Source organism: Cricetulus griseus, chromosome X (assembly GCF_003668045.3).
Source record: "Cricetulus griseus strain 17A/GY chromosome X, alternate assembly CriGri-PICRH-1.0, whole genome shotgun sequence".
Taxonomy (NCBI): Eukaryota; Metazoa; Chordata; class Mammalia; order Rodentia; family Cricetidae; genus Cricetulus; species Cricetulus griseus.
In genome coordinates, this window is record NC_048604.1 from 113,045,129 (window position 1) to 113,069,723 (window position 24,595).

General features: G+C 42.2%; 1 protein-coding gene across 4 annotated transcripts in view; it reads left to right on the plus strand.

Moving 5' to 3' along the window:
- Shroom4 (shroom family member 4) overlaps positions 1-24,595 on the plus strand; it is a 217,076-nt gene that overhangs the window by 154,057 nt on the left and 38,424 nt on the right. For all 4 annotated transcript variants that reach the window (XM_027433338.2, XM_027433334.2, XM_027433335.2 and 1 more), the window contains exons 3-5: positions 11,846-11,980; positions 14,248-16,735; positions 22,158-22,219. In XM_027433338.2, coding sequence (XP_027289139.1) covers positions 11,846-11,980; positions 14,248-16,735; positions 22,158-22,219 — 2,685 coding nt within the window. The remainder of the gene's footprint in view (positions 1-11,845; positions 11,981-14,247; positions 16,736-22,157; positions 22,220-24,595) is intronic.

Consider the following 24,595-nt stretch of genomic DNA (forward strand, 5'->3'; position numbering starts at 1 on the left):
TTTTTTTTCTGATACAGTTCCAGGAGATGCTAATGCTGGTGTTTTCAAAAAACTTCGGAGAATCACTGTTTATGGGGAAAACACAGAAACTTGGCTAGAAGACTTTTGTTCAAGTCTTACTTTGTCTCTAAAGCCTGAGTTTCTTCTTTTCTAAAGTACTATTAATAAGCTCATTGTGAGGGTTTAATAGGATCATGTTTATGAAAGTTCCTTATTGACTACAAATACCATATACCAGTATTAGCTGCTAGACAGCTTTACACATGATACTGATGCAGACTTCATGTACCTGTTCTTCAACCCACTGAGCATTGCTTGATAGTGACCTCTAATGTGGGAAATTACCAATATGGAGCCAGGTAAAAATACAAGGGAATTTAACAGGGAAAAGCCTTACTTACAGAGCAACCTAGCCAGCCGGCGGGGCAGCAGTAAGAACAGCAAGCCGAAGATCAAAGCGAAAGCAGGGCTGCCACTTAAGCATCCCTCACTCTTAAACTTTCCCTATGTCACCCTGACCACACCCTCGCAGGCATGGTCAGTCACACCTGTAGCCAGCCCCTAAGCAAGCGTGGCTACAGCATCCCCTAGAGACCTCAGTGTCATTTCCCATTTATCTGTTGCTATGCCTTCCTTAAAACTTGCTCCTTATTCTTCCAACTGTGATCTGATCTTACAGTTCTCAATAGTAAACACGTGTCAGATGATGATAGGGCCAGTGATTTGTATGTATGAGGCCCTAGGTTCCACTTCCAATAACCCTCCCCCAATAAAATGAACCTGTCAGAATTTTTTTTTTTTTGGTAATTAGTGCAGTGAAGTTATCTACTACCAAGCAGCAAAAGTGTTTGGAATGGCATTTTGCTAGGTTGATACTCTGAGAACAAAATCCAGATGTCTGAAATAGTTTAGTATTCAAGTGGAGAACCTTAGCAGGAATGTGTCAGGCAGCTGTGTCAGGCAGTTGACTGGATTAAGTTATATATTCCTGAAGAACCCTGCCATTTTTCCTTAGGAATTGCTAGTTAGTCATAAAGTAATATGTATGTCATCTAGAAGATTGGAAAATAATTTAAAAGTGTAAGGTAAAATGTTTTTTATTTATATTTTATTTATTTATTTTACATTCCAACCACAGCCTCCCCTCCTTCCTCTCCTCCTACTCCCTTCCCTCCACCTCCCCCTCCCCTCCCACCTCTCCAATCCACCACAACTCCATATCTGCTCGGAAAGAGGCAGGCCTCCCATGGGCATCAGCAAAGCATGATCTATCAAGCTGCTTTAAGACCAAGCACCTCCCCCTGTTTTCAGGCTAGGCATGGCAATACAACACTAGGAACAGGTTCCCAAGAGCCAGACAAAGCACCAGGGACAGTCCCTGCTCCCCTTGCCAGGATTCCCACAAATAGACCAAGCTACACAACTGTCACATATGTGCAGAGGGCCTAGATTGGTCTCACGAAGTCTCCCTGGTTGTTGTTTCAGACTCTGTGAGTTCCCATTAAGTCAGGCTAGCAATTTCTGTGGGTTTTCCTGTAATGTCCCTGACCCCAACACCTGGCTCCTACAATCTCTCCTCCCTTTCCTCAGCAGGACTCCCTGAGGTCTGCCTAATGTTTGGCCATGGGTCTCTTAATCTGCCTCCAGCAGTCACTAGATGAAGGATCTCTGATGACAACCAGGGTAGTCACCAATCCGATCACAGGGGTTGGCCACTTCAGGCTACATATCCAAGATTGCTAGGAGTATTAACTGGAGTCATCCTTGTAGACTTGTGGGAATTTCCTTTGCATCAGGCTTCTACTTAGCCCTAAAATGTCTCCATTTCCAGTTATCTCTCTCAGCACTCTTTCCCTCCACCCACCCCCAACCAGATCCCTCAAGTTCCTGTCCACTTTCTCCTGGTCCACCCAGGAGATCTCCTCTATTTCTCCTTCCCAGGGAAACCTCGCATCCCCACTTGAGTCCTCCTTGTTACCTCTCTGGGTCTGTGGGTTGTAGCATGGTTATCCTTTACTTTACAGCTAGTATTTACTGATGAGTGAGTACATACCATGTTTGTCTTTCTGTGTCTGGTTTACCTCACTCAGGATGATTTTTTTCTAGTTCCATCCATTTGCCTACAGATTGTATAATGTCATTGTTTTTAACAGCTAAGTAATACTCCATTGTGTAAATGTACATTTTCTTTATCCATTCTTCAATTGAGGGGCATCTAGGTTGTTTCCAGATTCTTTTTATTATGAATAATGCTTCTATGAACATGGTTGAGAAAGTGTCCTTGTGGTATGATTGAGTATACGTATATGCCCAAAAGTGGTATAGCTAGGTCTTGAGGTATATTGATTCCCAATTTTCTAAGAAACAACCATATTGATTTCCCAAGTGGCTGTACAAGTTTGCACTCCCAACAGCAATGGAAGAGTGTTCCCCTTATTCCACATCCTCTCCACCATAAGTTGTCACTTATGTTTTTGATATTAGCCATTCTGACAGGTGTAAGATGGAATCTCAGAGTTGTTTTGATTGACATTTCCCTGATGTCTAAAGATACTGAACATTTCTTTAAGTGTTTCTCGGTCATTTGAGATTCTTCTGTTGAGAATTTTCTGTACCCCATTTGCCTTTTGATGTCTAGTTTCTTGGATTCTTTATATATTTTAGAGATCAGCTCTCTGTCAGATGAAGAGTTAGTGAAGATCTTTTCCTATTCTGTAGGCTGCCATTTTGTCCTATTGACAGTGTCCTTTGCCTTACAGAAGCTTTTCAGTTTCATGAAGTCCCATTTATTAATTGTCAATCTTGGTGTCTGTGCTACTGGTGTTCTATTCAGGAAGTTGTCTTCAGTGCCAAAGCATTCAGGCCTATTCCCCACAGTCCTTTCTGTCAGGTTCAGTGTAACTAAATTTATGTTGATGTCTTTGATACACTTGGACTTGCATTTACGCATGGTGATGGATATGGATCTATTTGCATTCTTCTACATGCTAGTATCCAGTTATGCCAGCACCATTTGTTGAAGATGTGTTCTTTTCTTCATTGTAGAGTTTTGGCTTCTTTGTCAAAATCAAGTGTCCATAGGTGTATGGATTTATGTGTGACCACAGTGGAATAAGCCTAGTTATAAAACAACAATAGAAATCACAAAAATACACATTGTCATAAAGATCGAAAAGCACCCTACTGAATAATGAATGGATAATTGAAGAAATAGCAAAGAAATTTAAATTTTGCTAGAGTTGAATGAAAATGTCAATATATTACCCCAAAATCTACAGGATACAATGAAGATAGTCCTAAGCAGAAAGTTTATATGGAAAACTGCAGTTGGGGCCTGTTGTATGAGAGAAGAATTTTTTAAAAATCTGAGAGAAGCCAAATAAACAACTTCATACAAATGCTAAGCAATGATGTCCAGACATGGCAGTTCAGTCACATATGTGACTTCATAGGAACAAAAGACCTGTGCATGATCAAACCAAAAATAAAAAATCCAGCATGAATGTGTGGCAGGATTTCACAAATTTCAACCTGTAGGTGAACGGTTATTTGCAAATGATGGCTGCTGGGAAAGAATAAATTTTCTTCAGGGCTGTGGTCCCTAAGATGTTATCCCATGCTCCAGTAGGTAGTCCTACCTCCTTGCATATATGGGCAGCACCAAGTGGGCTCAGTGGATTAAAAAGAAGGAGCACATGAAATTGAGAGAGAATAATAATTGTGGGTAGAAAAGGGGAGAAATTGGAGGGGAGGGAATAGGGTGGTGTCTATTATCACAGCATATTATATACATACACAATATTTTCAAACAATAATTTTAAAAATAATTCTCTCCCTCTCTCTCTCTCTCTCTCTCTCTCTCTCTCTCTCTCTCTCTCTCTCTTTCTCTCTCTCTCTCTCTCTCTCACTTTCCCATTTGATTGAGTCTTTGATAAAGAAGGACCTCTGGATCACCAGGCTGCAATGTCCTCCAGCCAGCTATCTAGTAGAGAAAGGCGTTCAGAGCTCTTTGTCCCTCTGTCATGACCAAGCCTTTCCCCATCTCTGCCAGATAAACAAGCCATGTATTGTTTTGCAGTGCCCTAACCCCCCTCCCCTGATCTGTAGGCTTCTCTTCCTGCCTAGTGGGCCAGGATATGCTTGGACTTCTTCATGTGTAGAAGGTGGAATGTACTATTTGTGGGGTGGCTAAAAGAGCCACAGAAAGCAAACAGAGCTAATCAAGGACACTCTTTTTGTGCTTCTCCTTATCCAAACACTTTCAGAAGAGGAAAGAGTCCACATAGCATTATGGCCCAGACCACAATCCCAAATAATAGGGGTCACATTTTCTTCTTGCCCTGGGTGGGAAAGAGCCATTTTTCCCTGTTTGATTGTCATCTCCTATCCACTGTCTTTAAAGGGGTTTACTGAACCAAGAACAAAGACAGGAGGTGCTGTAAAAATATATTGACACCACAGCTTACTAGGGCAGCTGGAGATTAGCTCGTTCCAGCATTGATCTGTTCTCTCCCCTTACAACAGTCTTTAGAAAGACTCTTTTGGCAGACAACTTCTGAATGATCTGCCATTTCTCCCTGAATGTATCTACTATCCTCCTGCCCCAGGCTTATTTCTTGTCTTTTCAGCTTTTAAATAAGAAGTGCCTTATCTATGGGGCCACTAGTAGTAGATCAGTATTTATCCCTAGCATACAAATGTACTTTGAGAGCCCTCTCCACACAGAGGGGATACTCTCTCAGCCTAGACACACGAGGGGGAGCCTAGGCTCCAAATGATATGACAGACTTTGAAGATCCCCCATGGAAGGCCTCACCCTTCCTGGGGAGCAAAAAGGGGATGTGATGGGGGTAAGGGTGTTAGTGCGCAGGGAAGGAGGTGAAGGAGAGGGAAGTGGGATTGACATGTAAAACAAGCTTGTTTCTAAAGAAGTGCCTTGCCCCAAGCAATATCCTATTATCTGCTACTCTACTCGGCTAAGCAACCATTAACACTCACCATATTTTCTAACCTCTAGAAGCTTCCAAACTGGCCAACTATTGCTCAAGTTTTATCTTACCATCCCTTGCCCAAGGATTTCTCTGCCTTATGCCCACCTGCTAATCCCCTCATCTGGGAACTATCTCACCTTCATACCCTCACGGCCTTCCTACCTTAGCCAATACCAAGAATATACGTCTACTTCTACTCATTGTTGGCTCAGCTTCAGCTGGCTTACCACAGGGTCTGACTTTTGTCAAAATAGTTGCTCTTTATTTTGCTCAGACCTGAGGCTCAACAAGCATCATCAGATAAGCACTTGCATGAAAAGAGGAAGTTATTTGGCAACAGAAGACAACAAAAGTCTAGGCACCCAAGCCTGCATATTTAAGTGAGAATAGACTGTTTTTTCCTTGTAATTTTTTTGGGGACAGGAATTATTTGCAAGTTTGTTGATACTTACATGGTTATTACAGGAGCAGGAAGGAACAGATTCTATAGAAAGTCATCACCTTGTCCCTAATCTAAATCTACTAAATCAGAGTCTAGTACCCCATGACCCATCCACCCAGTGAAATGTGACAATTGCTAACTGAAAGTAAAGGTACAAAGTCTGCCTTTGAGCCATTTCTTTACTGGACCTTTCTCATCTCTCCCTGTTTGGATTGAAGAAACCGATTTTCTTGCTACTAATAGCATTATATTCATTGTACTCTTTTGGTTAACCTTAAATATATATATATATCTTTTATCAAGTGCCTGTTACATGCCGATTGTACTTTATACACAAGGAACTTGAAATTCTGTGACATTCACTAGGCCATGAAAGTCCATTTGAAGTGAAGTCAAGGTTTCAAGTCAGATTCATATTCCCTATAAACTTAACCATACAATAGTACTTTTATAAATTGATAAACTTATGTGAGGTACAGAGGAATGCAAGAGGAAGGAACTAATTTCCCCAGAGAGGAAAGGCCCTGCCATGCTTTTTGTCTTGAGGGAGCTTGTATAAGCCCTCATGGGAACCATAAATTACCAGAATTGAAACCAAAGGCCAAGGGAAATTGGAGTAGGGATCAAGTTAATTATAACGGGAAAGCCCTAACTTGACATCCCTAAGAAAAATCAAATTCTGATACCTGGGTCTGAGCTTAGGGGTATAACAAATTTGTTCTAGAATGTTCTCAGTTTTGGCCAGCACAGTGGTCACTAAGGATATCATTATGAACATCAGGCTTGGATCTACCACCACTGCCTTAGGTGCAGTCTATGCTTTATTTTTCATAGAAGAAATAGAATTCCCCAGAAGGTGTGCTTGCCAGAGTTCAGAGTGAGTTGATGGCAGATTCAGGGATGCTCCTGAGTGCCACTATCCTAACATTGCTAATGAGCTCCTTTTCTGGAATTGAACTGTTTAGTGTGAAATTAAGTTTTCTTTGGAAAGGAACAGATGCCCAGGTACCTCTTGGAAGTCAAAGCCTGGAATATTTGTAAACTTTTATATCTCAGAAGGAGCTTTATCTTGAAGATGTCTAAGTCAGTGTTCCCCGTCTTTTAAAAAATGAACTATAGTACCATTTCTCTGAACCTGGAGGCTGCTAAGCCAGGCTGAGCTCTCCTTTCTTGGGGCCCTGAGGACCTGCGGAGATGGCTGGGTGGGGTCAACTCAGTCCAGGAAGTGCAGGAATTCTTTTAAGTGTATGCGTCTGGGGTGTTTTTCTCTCTCACTTACGTGTATTTTTAAAAATTCTTTTTAGACACCCGCTTTATCTTTCCCAAACATCATTTCCTTGCTCCTTTCCTGAGTTCTAGCAGTGGCCAGGGGCCCAGCTTTCTTATTGGTCTCTGAGCTGTGGATGGGATGGGCCAGGGCATAGAGGAGGTAGGAGTCAGGAACGGGGTGGGGGTGGGAGGGTTGCTGCTGGAACTGCCTTTCCTCCTTCTCTTTGCCACTAGGGCGCTGGCTGGTTCCTGGAGCAGTGTCTTTACTCTTATCCAGCCCTTGACACTGGCTGACATTCTCTAAGGTTGTGGCCACAGAAAAACCCAAGCAGCCTGATAGCTGTGGTTTGCTGTCCACTTGAACTCCTTGGATAACATTTAGGGTCTTGGGCTGCTGGCCTGACACCCAGGGAGGTCTTAAGTAGAGGGCTGATGGTCCCCAGCTAAGCGAAGACACTGGAGTGGTTGATGATGAGACTGTGAACTATCTGCATACTCCAATCTCTCATAAGCCATCTCTCCTTTGAGCAACTTCCATGGTAGGTACAGCCAGTTTCCAACTTTTTCCTCCTGCTGCTGTCTTTCTTTGGTGTCTTAGTTTTTTTTTTTTTTCCTAATACAGGCATTTGAGGATAATAAGTTACAGACTGTGTTCAGTCATAGTGCCTACCCCAGCTTTAGGAAAAAGATGAGGGTTGTAGTCATCCCTAAATTGGGGTTGGGCTGTATAATTGATGCTTGAGCTTGTCTTATACTACTCATCTCTCATCCTCCCCCTTCTCCACTGGATGAGATAGTTTTAAATCCAGAACCACCGAGACCTCCTTTTTCTTATTGCTTATTGAGGTATGGTTATGTCAAGCCTTAGGTATATAAACTTTATGAAATAGAGCCCTTTGGGCAGGAGGGGAAATACGGTTTTCTAGAAAAAGCTTGAGGATCTGAGTCATTTTTCCTTCAAATGTATTATTCATGTGTGACTGGGTACCAAGGTATGCTTGTGGAAGATAGAAGACAACTTTGTATCTTTGGTGCTCCCCTTCTTCCTTTGTGTGGATTTTGGGAATTGAACCTAGGTTATCTGGCTTGTGTGGCAAGTTTGCTAGTCCCAGATCCAAGTTTTGATCCTAATTCTAACCATAGATCTGGTTGCTAGCTATGTGTTTCTGACAAATAATTTAAGCTTTCTGCACCTCTCTTTCTTCATTGATAAAGTGGGCATGCTAATAGTTCTTACACGTGACATTGAAATGAGGATTAAACCAGCTGATGCATATGAGGTACTTAGTATTTGACATAGATTCAGTGTTCAATAGAGGCCCCTGTTATATTTTTTGTAGGTTTATAGACTATCTGTATCAAGCACTATGCTAATCGATTCCACACATGGGACTGCATCATTTAAACCAGACCATATCTCATGAGAAATAGATGGTCATCATCCCATTTTACATATAAAGAATACACAAATATACAACTCAAGCTCCTGTGGTGTAATAGAGTACTTGCCTTGCATACATGGTCCTAAGTTCCAGCCCAGCCCCCTTGCCGCAAGTAAAAATCTGCACCTCAGAAATGCCTTGGACAAGGTTACACAACTTGGGTTTGAGTACAGGTTTGTGTTGAGTCTAGGACAGTTCACAAATGATAATAGGACAGGTGCTAGGCTTGTAGACTGTTTCTTCTCTTTCTTAAGCTAGTGTTAAATGGTACTCGATCTGGCTCCAGTTCTCTCTGCTGAGATTTCCTTCCTCCCAGTGTTTATTTTTTCTAGTGTCCCCAGCGTCCTCCCTACCTTCCCCTGTCTCCTCTGGGATTATTTTCTACTTCTGGAGAAACCCTAGAGACTGTGGGGCCTTTATCAGCTACTGTTTTAAATGTGGCAAGGGAGTAGTGAAGCAGAGCCAAAGTTTCTCGGGCACACTTGGTTGCAAGTGCCCTGAGCCATCTAAAAGGACAAGTTTGAGGTAATAGCCAATATTGTAGTCCGTAGGATTTACTGACCACTTGGTAAAACACTAGACTATTTACTGGATGCTTTGATACCCATATTAACATAGGCAGGTGAGGTTGCTGCTTCTAATTGCTGTAGTAACCTAGCCAGGTGAGAACCACTCTTCCATTTCTCACAAAAAGAGTAGCTCTTATGGCTTGACTCTCACAGAGTCACACACGTAAAATACTGGTTTAATATAGTTAGTGGAACAAAGCTAATGTACATGAACTGCTGATAAGCAGTACAAAATAACATGTTATGATGGGCTACATCATGAGAGCTACATTACTTGAGATAGACTCCTTGGAGATGACACTAGCAGTACATATTTATTTAATTTATACAGTATTTAGAGCCTCATGTCCACAAAGATTTGCAATTTAATGACCATTGGGAATATCTCCTTTTTTAACTTCTATGGACTGCTTAGTTCTGAGAAGTTGTCCCTTGTTGATAGAGTTGGGATTCAAATCAAAGCAGTCCAGTCACTGGGGAAAATTCTGTTGGAAAATGAACACCAGTAAAGGAGAGTTGGGAAAGAACAGAGCTAGCCACGGGGTGTGATTAGAGCAGGGAGGGTGTGATTAGAGCAGGGAGGTCAAGCTATGGTATGATACAGCAGCCTATAGAGACTTGGAAAGTCTGATCCAGTTTATATTTGAAGCAGCTCAGGGTAAGAAATTGGGATTTAGTGGTAGAGAATGGCCATCAAATTCAGTTGTTATTTAACCTGGTAGGACCTAAAAGCCAAGAATAGAAATAGAACAAGAATATACTCTTTGGCAAGTGGACATAATACTTTGGATACAATGTTGAGGGCATGGACTAGAATTGAAAGGTAGAGGTGGATTCTGGAAGGAGAATTATGACTCTATAATGGTAACAAAATGGAGGAGAGAGGAAGGAAAGAGAGAGAAAAGGAAAAATGGAAGGGAGATAGATGGAGAAGGCAGACAAGCCAAAGATACCTCATAAAAGAAGACTTAAGAGAACGAATAGTGGGTTAAACAATTGGGAAGATCAACGTTTACTAGTTTACATTGTGGACTCAGAAGAACCTCAGAAATCCTGGATATGGAAGAAGGACCCAAAATAGCAAAGGTTCCCTGTTTCATACCACAGGCTCAGTGCTTAGAAGCTTAAGACATAGTAGATGTATACAGACCTACTACTACCCTTTCCTCCAACTGGGAGACGCATGATAAGTACTTGTTGACCGCCCGATGAGTAGCAGCAGGGTCTTCTAGCACAGCAGCTTTGGGTGATATTCTAACGAAGCATATAGCAAGTGAAGTGCCTTCTGGTACCTTCAGCCTTCTTGCTGTATACTCAGTGTTCTGTCACAGAACAATGTGATTATGAAGGTGGGGCCTCACCACAAATTTTAGTCACTACTGTGGATCTATGGCCCTGATGTTTGACAAGTAACCTTCTCTGCCCTTTTTCCTATATCTTTCGTTGTCTGTGTCTGGCCTATTACCACTTAGTCATATACCTCCAGCAAGGCCTCCTCAGGACTACCTTTTTAGGCTTTGGTCTTGTGCTGTCTGAATCTTCAGAATTTTCGCATTTCTTGAGAGGCTACAATCTTCCCTATTGACTCTGCCTGCCATTGCTCATGGGACATAGAGAATTTATTTATCCACTGGATAACAAGCTTTCTGAAAACAGGAGTCCTTATTTGTACCACCAGTGCCCCATATGGGGCCTGTTAATGAATTAGTAAATAATCTATCATTTTGATATTGCTCCACTATCTACTTAACCTAGTATGTATTTGTCTCACAGTGTCATTCACATGCCTAGCATCCACTGATATTTCTAGTATCCTCTTATATTTCTATAAGCTTTCTCAGAGTTTCTGACATTGTTTGTCTCTCTTTCATCTCTCCTTGTCTTTTGCATCTGCCTGGCCCTTCTCTGCCCTCTCCCTATAGTTTTCCCTCTGTTCTCTCACATATATGTCTTCCTTCTCCTGCTTCTATTCTCCCTCCCATCAGTCGTCTCTTTATCTCCTAGTTCTACCATATCCTGGGTTATGTTTCCCATTTGTAGGAGTGGAATCTGATCATGTGAAGTGTGCCAGTTGGCAGTGATGGGTGTTGTACAAACAAATCAATGTAAGAGTTGCCCCAGACTAGAACCTTTGGTTATAGTGGGGGTCTTGGCCTCAGACTGGTTTCCAGTTATTTGTCCCTGGCATGCTAAATTTTCAGCCAATTTCTTCTGTCATCCTAGCCTATAACCACTTTGTCCTTTTTCTCCTCACAAGAGTTTAGACCCCTTGCTATTACTGTTCCTGCAAGTTCGAGTATTTCACTTATGTACGCCTGTGTCCATCTTAACATTCAGTCTCTAGGGCCATTTTATGATACTTTATTTCAATTGGTTCTATTTCTTTCATGAATCAGCAAGCTCTCAGAGATATAGACTGTGTTTGACTCATGGCCATATCCCCAGAACTATATGTATTTCGGAAGGCATTAGTAAGCATACAATAAATACTTATAGAATTAATGAAGAACATTTGAGCAATTCATACTCCACCATTTGGCTTGCTAAAGCATCTTAACCACTTACCTCCTTTTGCGGAGAAAAATGGGAAGATTGATCATATTGATATTTTTCCCTCAAAGACAAATACTGGTAGGCTTGCTGTTCATTAGTCAGCAGCTCTTGTGTTGTCCACAAATTTTATTGAGAATCTACTGTGTGTTTAGCATTAATGTACATACTTGGATATGTTTTTGTTTGCTTGCTTTGGTTTTTCAAGACAGGGTTTCTCTGTGTAGTCCTGGCTGTCCTGGGACTCTTTCTGTCTCTGTGGACCTGGCTGGCTTCATACTCACATAGATTCTCCTGCTTCTGCCTCCCAAGTGCTGGGATTACAAGGTGTACACTACCACCATCTAGCAATATCTGGATATGACTAGGAACAAAACATTCCCATTGAAGCTGGCATTTTATGTCTTCAGCAATCATCCATTGAATAAAGGAAATTTGAGTAGTAGAGCTAAGGGAACACTTAGATGTCTACACCAACTCCTTGGAATATAATCTAGCTCGTTGAATGGAAAGCGGATATAGGGACAGAAGTCACTTGGAAAGTGATTTCAACACTGACTTCCTGACTCTTTCTTGCTGTAGGAGAAACATCCCTGTCAGTAGGCCGCACTCATGGCATGTGGCCAAGCTATTGGAGGGGTGCCCTGAAGCGGCCACCACCATGCATTTCCCTTCTGAAGCCTTCAGCTTATCCTGGCATTCCGGTTGCAACACAAGGTGAGTCTAAGACTCCCCCCTCAAGGTGGGCTGGAGAATGGACAGCCTGGTCACTCTCCTCCTCTGATCTTGTCCCTGCTGGATGGTTTAGAAGCTGAAGTGGTATAACAGAAAATGGCATGGCCATCTAGAGTCCTTGGGCTTTTATATAAAATTAAGTGACTGACAGGCTAGCACCATGATTTTGAGTGCATCTTTACTTTTTGATAGTGTTTCCTAGAAGTACCTCATTTGAATAAAAAAGATAACCATTCTGCCCTGATTCTCATTCTATTTCAGTAGTTATTCTTTCTCAGGTTCTAAATTCCTGTGGGTTGTCAGGGGGGTAGTCTTTGTCTATATTCACTCTCTAGGAACTTCCTCTAGTGTTCATTGGTTCTACCACAGAGCAGAAACCCCCGAAACAGGGACCTCCCCAGGTCACAGGGCCTAGCTCAATGCAAGGAGCTTGGTGTTCTCCATGTTTATTGAAACAACTACTCAAGTGGCAAACCATTTGTTGTTTGTTTTCCCCCCCACAATTGCAAAACCAGCCAAAGTGTAGTACTCGGCTGCATTTTTCCTTCAATAATCAGATCTCCCCTCCAAGAGTGGGTTTTTGTTGTGGGGGGGGGTTCAAGGAAGCTAAGCGGTGAGTTTCCCCTAATTTGGACATTTTATTTGGTATTGGAAGCCAGCGAAGGTCTAATGGCAGAGGCAGCTTTGTTCTAGAAGAAGACACAGAATTATATTCTAGATCTGGCTCCTGTCTGAGTATATATATATATGTGTGTGTGTGTGTGTGTGTGTGTGTGTGTGTGTGTGTGTGTGTTCCAGCAGAAAGTGAGGTGAATAGCAGGTTCCCTTGCCAACAAGAAATTAATGTTTTACTAACTCAGAACCAAATGAGCTTAAAACCATGCAATGTGTAAGACTAAGGAGAAACTTGTCTGGAGGTCTTATGAGCTGCTGTTACAGCTCAGCTGTGGCTTGCTTTCTGAGCTATGGCCTTATTGAGAGCAACCTGCAATCCCTGAGATTCTAGTCAAAGAGAGTTAATGACATTTCTTGGCTCAGTCTGGCTATGTGTTTGGGAAATGGTACTTAACCTTCAACATTATGTCTTATCCTTGGTCTTCCTGGCGTGCTTTTGCTGTTGGTAGATAAGGGTAGTATGGGTGAGCAAAGCCCACTCATAGATCATTCCAAGTAGTAGAAAGGACAATGATAACATGACAGCTGAGAGCAGCTACTGCTATGTACTGAGCCCTTGGTAGATGACTGGACTCTGACAAGGGCTCTTTGTTTCTTATCTAATTTCATCTACACAGTAACACTCTGGCAGAGAGTTTACTATTTTTCTCCCATTTGAAATTGTTATCAGACAGGAGCTAAGACTTTGGATTGAGAGTCCTAGATTCCAATTGAAATTCAGCAGCTTGCTGAAATAGTCAGTTTGCTTTACTTCGTGACTTAAAAAGTGAAGTGAATAATCTCATTTGGGCTTCAAATGGAAGACTGTAAAAGGCTTCAGTAAATATTCAAAATTTCTATTAATCAAGAAAAATAGTAGGTTCAGAGGATGTAGCCCAATAACAGTGCTCTGCCCTACCATGTTCTGGGCCCTCAGTCCCACCACCAGTATTACAAATAAAGTGATACGGAATTTCCAGAATAAAGGAACTTTTAAACTCCATCCCTGACTGTGCTACTAGTTACAGTTCGTAAAAATTATCTACTCAAAGTCACGCCCCTCTGTGGAGCTTGTTTCATTGACACCATTGACTTTCAAAAGTGTAATGAGGCCCAGTAGCCTTTTTATAAGAAGCCCTGAATGTGATTGGGACACACACTCAGTTTTGAGAATCACTGCTTTATGAAATGGTCTGGCTGAAGTCAAATCAGTGCCATAAGTCTCTCTAACGCTGATATTTTGGATTGTCTCTCCTGGCAGAGAACAGTACACTGGACTGACAGTGACTATTCAGAGGCAGCTTAAGACTTGTTAGCAGTAACATAGTGCATAATCCCCATGGCATCTCCCTGTTCCTTGGGCTGTTTGCTCATTCTTCCTCTATAGGAAATCCTGTCTCATTTGTTGTGTTTCTGTGGTATGACTGTGTCAGTGTCCTTACTTATTTCCCTTTCTTTCCCCTTTGTCTCATTTTCCTTTCATTTGTAACATGGGTGGCTCTGACCTGACCCGCCCTTTCCCATGGTGGACTGGGCAGAGTAAGAAAAGTATCTGATTTCTTGGCTAACTAATGTGTGTACCTTGTGTCTTACAGTGACGTGTGTGTACAGTGGTGCCCCCTCTCCCGGCACTGCAGTACTGAGAAAAGCAGCTCTATTGGCAGCATGGAGAGCCTGGAACAGCCAGGCCAAGCTACCTACGAGGGCCACCTCTTACCCATTGACCAGAACATGTACCCCAGCCAGCGTGACTCAGCCTACAGCTCCTTCTCAGCTAGCTCAAATGCCTCTGACTGTGCCCTATCCCTTAGGCCAGAGGAACCACCATCCACAGACTGTGTCATGCCAGGCCCAGGACAAACTAAAGCCATTGATGGCCGATCTAATATATCTGAGACCTCAGGAATTAGCCACAGTACCAGTGGGGGCCATGTGACCTCCACTTCTCATGAATCATCCTGCCCAGAGGAGGGCCAGCACTCAGGACCTGCCAAGATGGTCCAAGGTCCACCAGAGCCTCCAGTGAGGCGGGACAGCCTTCAGGCCTCTAGAGCCCAACTCCTCAATGGAGAACAGCGCCGTACATCTGAGCCTGTGGACTCGTTGCAACAGAAGGAGAAACAAGGCTTAGAGACAGTGCTTCCTGCAAGGGACCCTAACCAGTTCTGCTGCATTAGTGGGCAAGACCAAGTGACAGGTGAGGGTCACCAGAACTGTGAGTTCAGCCAACCTTCTGAATCCAGCCAGGAGGACTCTGAGCATCTACTAAGAGAGGGCTCCTCTAAAGCTCTTGATTCCCCAAAAACACATGACAAAGGTTCCAGCAGAGAGTTCAGCCTGGTTAAGGATGCTCCAGCAGATTTGGCTAACACTTTGACCTTCGGTGCCATTCCACGCCTCCGAGGAACCACAGAGCATCGTCATAGTGCCCCTGAGCAGCTGCTGGCTTCCCACTTGCAGCAAGTGCACCTTGATTCCAGAGGCAGCAAGGGGATGGAGTTGCCAACTGGGCAGGATGGGCACCAGTGGACTGTGTCCCCTTTGCACAACAACCCTAAGGGAAAGAAAAGTTCAGGTCTCCCCACAGGAGACACTCAGGACCAGCCTAGCAATGAAAGGAAGACCAAGCTTATAGATGATAAGCTGATGGGTTCAGTACACCGGAGCCAAAGTGGTTCCCCACTTGGAGAGGTTGATGGACACCTGCCAGAACGAACTTACTTGGACCCAAACAGAGCAAGCAGAACAGTCAGTGACTTGGCTAGCCAACAGCCCTCTGCCACTTGCTCCTCCATTCAACAAGCCAGAGATTTCTTTTCAACTTCTAAAGAAGCTGGTCACACAGAAGCAACTGACGAAGGTGACAGTGAGACCAAGGAATGTGGCCGATTGGGTGGCAGAAGAAGCGGAGGCGCCCGCGGACGCTCCATCCAAAACCGGCGGAAGAGTGAGAGGTTTGCTACCAATCTTAGGAATGAAATTCAGAGGAGGAAAGCCCAGCTCCAGAAAAGTAAGGGTCCATTGTCACAGTTGTGTGACACTAAGGAGCCAGTGCAAGAGACCCAAGAGCCTCCAGAGAGCCCTCCACTCTCTGCTTCTAATTCGTCTCTTCTGTCTTCATATAAAAAAGTCCCTAGCCCTGGAGACAAGCTCTTCAACAAAAACATGATTCTCAGGGCTAGGTCTTCAGAGTGCCTCAGCCAAGCCTCCGAGAGCTCCAAAGCTAGGGTAGACTTAGAGGGAAGGATAAGCCCTTGCCAGAGGTCTGGCCAGTCTTCTTTGGGCCTGAACACCTGGTGGAAGGCATCTGACTCATCCTCCTTAGAAACTGACAAAGCAAATGCTCCCCAGGGGGTCTGTGGAGGTCACTGGAGATGCTCACCAGAATATAACCCACAGTCACAGGTGCCTTTATCCACAGAAGGTCCTTCCAGCCCAAATGACAACAAAGAACCGAAGACATCTACTGCTCAAGCAGGGGAAGAAGCCATCCTCTTGCCATTTGCAGACAGACGAAAGTTCTTTGAAGAGAGCAGTAAATCCTTATCTACATCTCATTTGCCAGGCTTAACTACTCATAGCAACAAGACTTTTTCCCAGAGACCAAAACCTATAGACCAAAACTTCCAGTCAGTGAGCTATAGGGAATTGAGATGCCATCCCCTGGACCAATCATATCATTCCACAGACCAAACATACCATGCTGTAGACCAATCATATCATTCCATGTCACCACTTCAGGCAGAAACTCCCAATTACCCAGAATGTTTTGCTACCAAAGGTCTAGAAAATTCCCTGTGCTGTAAGCCACTGCACTGTGGAGATTTCGATTATCACAGGACCTGTTCCTATTCCTGCAGTGTTCAGGGAACTGTAATGCATGATCCTTGCATTTATTGTTCTGGAGAAATCTGTCCTGCATTGCTAAAGAGAAATTTGTTGCCCAACTGCCACAACTGTAGGTGCCACCACCACCAATGCATTCGGTGTACGGCTTGCTATCACAATCCTCCGCATGGTGCCCTTGAGGACAGCAGCCTGGCATCTGGCAATGCTTGGAAATCTAGGAAGGCATCACTACAGGTGAGGACTTGGTTCATGCATGAGTGAAACTCATTATTCTAAAATAGAATTATAATTCATTACAATGATGTAGCCCCTTCTCTACACTCAGCCACCAAGATTGCAATATACACATGTGACTTTACAGGTTGGGGAAAATAATTTTTGCTCCTTAAAATTATCAGAACTGGAATTTGTTCTAACTGTAAAATTAGTATCAGAGTGATCTTCAGCAAACCATGGAATGATTTTAGTTTGAAGCTCCATGATTTTTAAAGGCAAAATATATTCACTTATATAACAGCTAGTCCTAATAAAAAATAAAAGGTAGGATCCACATAAAAGATAAAACGCGTACCATTTGTCTTCTTGAATCTGGCTTATTTTGCTTAATGTAATATTTTTTTAGTTCAACCCATTTTTTCTGCAAATGGCCTGACTTATTCTTTTCTTTTTTGAGTTAAATAAATTATATTTGAAATAATAAATAATGCAGTATTTCTACTAGCAGATTTGTATGTTTGTGGCCAGTGAACACAAGCTCTACATGCTTACATGTAGAGCTCATTTTATTCAACTTTTTAAATTTGAATTAGAAACAGGATTGTTTTACATGACAATCCCAGTTCCCTTCTCCCTCCCGTCCTCCCCTACTACCGCCCCCTCCCAAATAAAACCTTTCCTATCACATATCCTTTCTGCTCCCCCTGGATGGTGAGGCCTTCCATAGGGTGTCATCAGAGTCTATCATATCCTTTGGGATAGGGTGTAGGCCCACCCCCGTGTGTCTTGGCTCAGGGAGTATTCCTCTATATGGAATGGACTACCAAATCCACACCTATGCTAGGGATAAGTACTTATCTTTTCTTTATGACTAAATAAAATTACATTATATATAGTATCCAGAGGATTCTAAGTCCTGCCACAGATATACTTGCATACCCATGGTTATCACTACAATACTTACAATGGTTGAGGAATAGAACCAGCCTAGATGTCCATCAACCGACGAATGGATAACATGGCTCTTCCTTTGGGCAAAAAGGTGGAGAACAGTGTTTGCCAGTATATATTTGAATGGAAGTTAAAAGGGAAAGGGCATGAAAGCACTTCAAAGTAGCTTGATATGGACTAGAGTTACATGAGTATATTCAACAACCACCAAATGTGCGTTAATATTTGTACATGTCATAGGAAACACATTTCACCTAAAATAGTACAAGCAAATGATAAACTTTAACATGCATGCTAAAATAATCTTGAGGTATACTCATGTATACAAATTATTTTATATTTCCCACCTATGCATCTTATACATATTTTGCTTTACATATGCCTAAGATTCCAATAGGCTTTGAAGCTATAGTCAACAATATTGTTTTCTGAATATTAAGTTAAAATGCTTTGTTACTTCTACATATAAATACAGTTGAACATTGTATATCAGCTTCATATCCTGAACCTTGCTGAACTCCCTGATGAATTCTAGTACATCTTTGGTAGGTTATAGAAGATTTTGCACATAGGAGGTCACATCAACTTGGAATAGAAGGAATTTTGTGTTTTTTCATGTTCTGTATGTTCTTTCCTGGGATCCCCAATACAGTGTTCAGAAAGAATGCTGAGAGCAACAATGTTGCAGTTTTCAATGCTTCCCTGTGATGTTTCATGGCTACAATCTTGTAATGATTGTTCTCTGTCCTTTATATGGTTGAAAGATAACCCTTTAGGCTTAGCATCAGAGGAGCTCTTTTTTAAAATTAATAATGGATTTGGGTTTTTCAAATGCTTTCCTATTTGTATTAAGATGCTCACCCACATCATTTTAATTTTTGTCTAAATTTATAGTGAGTTTATATTGATTAAATTTTGAAATGGGTACCCACCTAGCATTCCCAGAATAAACCCCACTTGGTCATAATGTAGTAAAATTTTTATGCTGCTAGATTTGATTTATTAGCATTTTGTTGAGGCCCTCTAAATCTACATTTATTACAGATGTTGGTCTGTATTGTGAAATCTTTGTTGTTTCTAACTAGGTAATGCTAGCTAAATGAGGTGGGACGCATCCCTGCTCTTCTGTTTGCAGGAAGAATTTGTACAGCACTGCTGTTATTTCTTCTCTAAGCATGTGGCAAAATGTATCACTGAAATCATTTGGGCCTGAATTTTCTCTGTGAGAATTCCTGAAACTACACATTAATTTCCACAATAGAAACAGAGTTATGGAGATTGTCTGTTTCCTCTTGAGTGAGCTTTGGTAGCTTGTGGCTTTTAAGGAATCACTCTATGTTGTTTAAGTCTTTCAATTTATGCAGATACAGTTGTTGGTACCTACTTTGAAGGGCATTAAAGAATTTAAGATGTAGTGGTTGATGAGTAGAGGAGTAAAGAGGTACATGATAAGGTGAATACAGCAAAAATGTTAATTGTAGCATCTAGATAGGATACATGGATGTTCACTGTAAACTGCTTTCATCTTTTTGACATGTTTGAAAATATTCACAGTGCTGAAAAATAGAAGAGGAAATATAGATAATGCTCCAAAGGCATTGAAGCTGAAACTAGACTAACTGGGTTTAAATTCCTTCCCCAGAATTTTGTTGTACCTAATCTTGCCCGTCTAATAAATGAAGGTAATAATAGCACCTGCTTCAAAAGTTGGATTCAATGGCAAACATGCAAAGGCCTTTAGAACAGTGACTACTAGATAGTAATCATCTTATGAGGAAACTATTTTAAGATGAAGGGAAATTTGGCTTAACTTGAAAATCTTGGTTGGAAGAAGTACTGTACTCATAAGCAAGTAAATAGGGAACAGGAGTTGAAGCTGAATGGAAAGAAGGAAGAAGATGACTACAGGGGTGCTGTCTCAGGACCAGCACCTCCAAAAGAGAAAGAAGTTCAATTGACAGGTGGCAGCAACTGGCTGTGCCTGTGTCATAGCTCTCCTTTTGTACTTGGAGGAAGGGAAACATTGGGTTCCTAATGTCTGTTAGACTCACTAAGCATATCTGCTTAGACATGAGTTTGTGGATGGCCATGTATGCAGGAATGTTCTGTTTCTACCCTTGTCACTGGAATCCTGTATTACTGACCCTGCGAGACATGCAGCATGGGTTTAGACACTCTAGCTCTGATGACTAAGGTAGTTGCCGAGAGCCTGCTCTTTCTTCCATGAAGAAGGTTGGGGAGCTAACTAGCTCTGGCTCAGTGGTATCTAGAGAAGTGAAATCAGCATATGCTTACATCACACATACTTTAGGCCTGTTAGTTTTACATATATCACCACTTGATTTCACTTAACACTTACAGCTGAAACCAAGTCTCAGAGAGATCACAACAGCTTACAAGGTACAGAACTGGATTTGAACAACATGAAAACAACTTGTATAAGCCTGTCCACTGGATTCTGGGTGCTTTAGATGTATCAATGCATTGAGTCTTCTAGCAATTGAGAAATAGGTATCCTTGTCATGATTATGCTACCATATCACAAGTCCCATATATTTATGGTATAATGTATACAAATATTAATATATATTAATATTTATATTAATATATATGGGTATAACATGTACATATGCATATGTGTATAGCATATATATGTTTACCATATAACATATCTGTGTATGTATTAACATATATGGATGTCTAATATAACAGAGCTAAAGGGGAGTGTGGGTCATCCACTTGGTGAAGGACAGATGTGGAAAATGAAGCTCTGCTTCTAGCTGCAGAGACTGTGTTCTGCAGTGTGTCCTACCTGCCTCTCTGTAAGTAGATTGCAAAGCCTAGGCCTTCTCTCCATGTAGGAAACAGGATGGCTGCTAGCAATATCACTTTCACGAAGTCAGAAAGTTCTACTATAGTCCTCAACTGCTCTACCTATTGTATTATTGCTTCTTTGGTTCAAAGAACACAGACCAGTTATAGGATACTAAGTGGCTCAGGCAAAAGAGGAAAATAATACTGAGAATCTTGAAAGGTCAGTGTGAGTGGGTGGAGGGCTTTGTCTGATTTGCCCACTGCTGTTTTCTAAGCACCTCCACAGGACTAGACAGAGCATGGACAGGAAATCCTGGCTTGTGCTATGGCTGGACACATTATGGTGCCTCTGTGGGCAGTGACATCTCACAAACATGTCAAGACAGACAGAATGTGAAGTACAAATTATTAGAATTGCTCAGCTGTGCCCGAACAGACAGCTCTCTGGTTGTGTGAAAGCTGGAATCAGAAACTATTATTTTTCATACTAACATCCAGAATGAAAGATTTCTTTGGGGCAGGGTCTGTATTGGTCAGGCTGGTCTTATACACTCAAGTGGCCTTCCTGCAACAGACTCACAAGTTCTGTGAGCACAGAGCCTTCTATATAGCATGCACTGTGCCAGTCATTTTCTACACAGCTCCTTTGGTCCTCACTGACAATCTTTATTTGCTACATAGCAGACTGAAGTTTGAAGTGGTGACAGAATGTCCCTCACAGAGCACAAATAATAAATGTCTTTGCCAGTATAACTGACACCAAAGACCTATGTCATTCGGAGTCACCAGGTGTTTGTCCCCAAAAGAGAGGCCTGCTGGGGCTAAGGCAATAAACCTTGGCAAAGACTAATAATAACAGTATTGGAGCAAAATGAATTTAGAAGATCACTGTGGCTTAGGAAAAAATGCCTTCTCTTAGGCTAAGCTCTGAGTCTCCAGGTGGAGAGTGCTAAATGCAAAACCAGGAGGAATCTGCAAAACAAACATGCATTCAGGTTCAGGCTCTAGTAAGAATAAAGGGAAATTTTTACCAATGGCACATGGCTGAACAACTCAGGAGTAGGCAGTCTACTCCTATAATGTGTGAACCAGGGCACCCAATCCTCGATGTCCTTGAGATGAACTCATGTCAGCCTTTCTCTGAAGATGTGGGCAGAGGAGGGAGAACAACTGCAGGATGAGGGTAGCTGACATGTCTGCTCTACCTTGTCCAAGCCTTGGAGAGGAGGGTTTCTGCAGCAGTATCTCTTGCCCTCAAACCCCCCTCTAGGTCAGTGCTTCCAAGAAGATACTTTCTAAATTGGAAGAAGCAGGAGAAATGGACAGGTTCATCCCGTAGGATAAACAAAAAGATCTCCAGCCGTCAGTGCAAGCAAGAGCTAGAGCAAACAGCAAACATGCTAAACTGGTTTTTGGAGTGGTTTGGGAGGGGAGTGCAGTGGGAGGGAAATTCAACATTCTTAGCCCACAGTGTCCAGGTCCCTGAGTGCTTTCTGGATATCTGCATGACTGCAGTGGCTCAGCAGGCTTCCCAAGAGAAAGGCAGCCTTCCAAGTGAACAGTCTGGGAGAGTTCATGCTACCAGCCAAGGAACCTGGCCAGACTGCTATTTTTGAAACTACCTGGATACCTGGCTGTTCAAAGTTCCCTAACTTACCATAATTTTCATTTGCAGGAATTTCCTGGGGACAAGTGGAAGCCAATAGCAGGCAACAGGAAAACTAGCCATTCAGGGAGGTAAGTGACTGCTCTGGCAGTTGGGGTTAATTTTGTGCCTCTGAGGTTCTTTAGAAAATGCTACAACTTTTGGTTTGCTTGATTTTCTTTGGCAAAACTGGTCTGCTCTTCACACCAAGGACTTGTTGCCATAAATATAATCCAATGTGCTCCCTCCACCACCATCTGGATATAGACCAGATAGATTGTGAGGACATTTTAGAATAGTCAGCAGTGCTGGGAAGGTATGTCTGTCTGTGGCAGCCCTGTCTAGATATATCCAAAGACATAGAGAACAAGACTATGCTGAAACGTGGGAGAAGGCATAAACTGTGCTTGCCTCCTGAGTGGCCACAAACAGTTGGGCTCAACAAAGAGGAGGGACTCTTCTCTTTGTCCTAGGTTGTTGGAAGTACCTGCTTCTTGTGTTCTGACAGCACACTTTTAGTAAGACTTGTTGAGAACTTATGGGCCATAAACATGTGATTATAGGTTACAACTGTTGGAGAAAGGCACATACAACTTGGAATAAAGAAATAAAAAAGGACTGCTTTGCTGAGGATGGTAATCTAACTCCTAAAATGGTAGATCACAGTCCCCGGCACTCATGTTCCTTAGAGATGAGGTGTCCTAGGTGGTGGCTCTAAGTGAATCAAGAGGTGTAGATAGTCACTTTCTTTGAGCTCGCTGCTTGCCTAGTCACATCTTTTTTGTACAACATTTCGATATGCTCTTTCAGCCAGTTTTTCTCAGGCCAGTTAGTAAAAGAGGGTTCTCAATGATTTTGCCTCACATTGCCATCTCCAGAAGGCAGAAAAGAAGGCCCTAAGCTGTGACTCTCATCTCTGAGTGAAGGCACTAAGAGACATGAAGGAGAATCATGGTCTGCTGGTCCTTAAATAGTCCAGAATTCTTTTAGGTGGTCTACATTATTCTCCGTTATTTTTAATTCAAATGTAATTAGGCCATTTCACCTTTCCCTTTCTTCCCTCCTTTCCCCATGTCCCCTCCTTTTAGACCCTTCCATGCCCCCACTTATTCTCAAATGTATGGCCTATTTTCTTTGACTATTATTGTCACACACATATAAATTTATATATGCAGCCTACTGAGTCCTTTAGTGAAGCTTGCATGTCTGTGATTTTAGGCATGACCGCTTGGTCTTGTATAGCCAATTAGGGGTTCCTCCCTGGGGAACACCGATTAGAGGTTTCTTTAAAGGAAAGAGCTACAGTTAGTTGTGGTGGTAACCAAAAGCTGTCTCATTGGACTGCAGGACGACTCAACAAGAGGAAAATCATACCTTGTACCAGCAACCTAACCAGCTACCCAGTTGTAGCTCTTAGAAGAAGACCTGCTACTTAGAGGAAACTAAAAACTGTTTAGAGGGAAAGCTACTTTCTTTGGCATAATTCATAACTGCATTCTAAATACTAGCCCCATGATTTGATAGCATAGTTTGGAATTAGTTTGGCCTTTCTTTCATTCCAAAGTCTGGGAAGATTACTCATTTCCCCTGCAATGGAAAAGAGGATAATGCCCAATATTTATTAATCATCTATAATTATCAGTCACTGGGATGGATCATTCTACATTCAACATTGCATTTGATCTCCATACTAGTTCTTGTGCTGCCTCTTTTATAGATGAGATCCAGAGAAGTTATTTAACCCAGGTTACAGACAGCAAATAATCATGTTAGGTTTCAGAGAGTCTGACACCAAAGTTCCTGCCCCCATCCCCATTAAACCTGCTTCCATCGGGATCCATAAAGGACAGACTGCAAATAGATTCCTCAACAAAATGCTTCAGGATTCTAAGTCTTAGGCAGAAATTCCATGGCTGGACCCACCACTTCCCAACCCTTGCCACAAGCTCTGGACTGCTATATGCTATGTCCTTATGGGTATTATTTTAATCTAATGACACTGTCAGGTTTCATATATTATTAGACTGAGACCATTAAAAAAGATACCATAACCTGAGCATAGCCTTATTCTATGTGCTTAACACAGAGACATATTTCAAGTGGTATTTTATCATGCCAAAGGGGGAAATAGAACCTATTCACTAGTGCATGGGTGAAAAGTCACAAAAACAATGCTAAAATTTTCCTGTTTTCTTTTTATTTTCTTCAACACTGGGGAAAGAATGTATGGTCTTTTGTACACTAAGCAAGTGCTTCACCATAGAGTGACACCCCAAGGCAGTAAATAACTCAGTTAATATGTTTTAGGCACCATGGAATGCATTTTTATAAGTCTTTACTTATCAACTGTGAGGTTGTAGTATAGGTATAATCAGTGTAGGTGTAGTTTCTTCTCCATTTAATAGAGAGAAGCAATTGAGGTACACACAAACACATTCATTTGCCTACAGCCCCTCATTAGCCCCAAG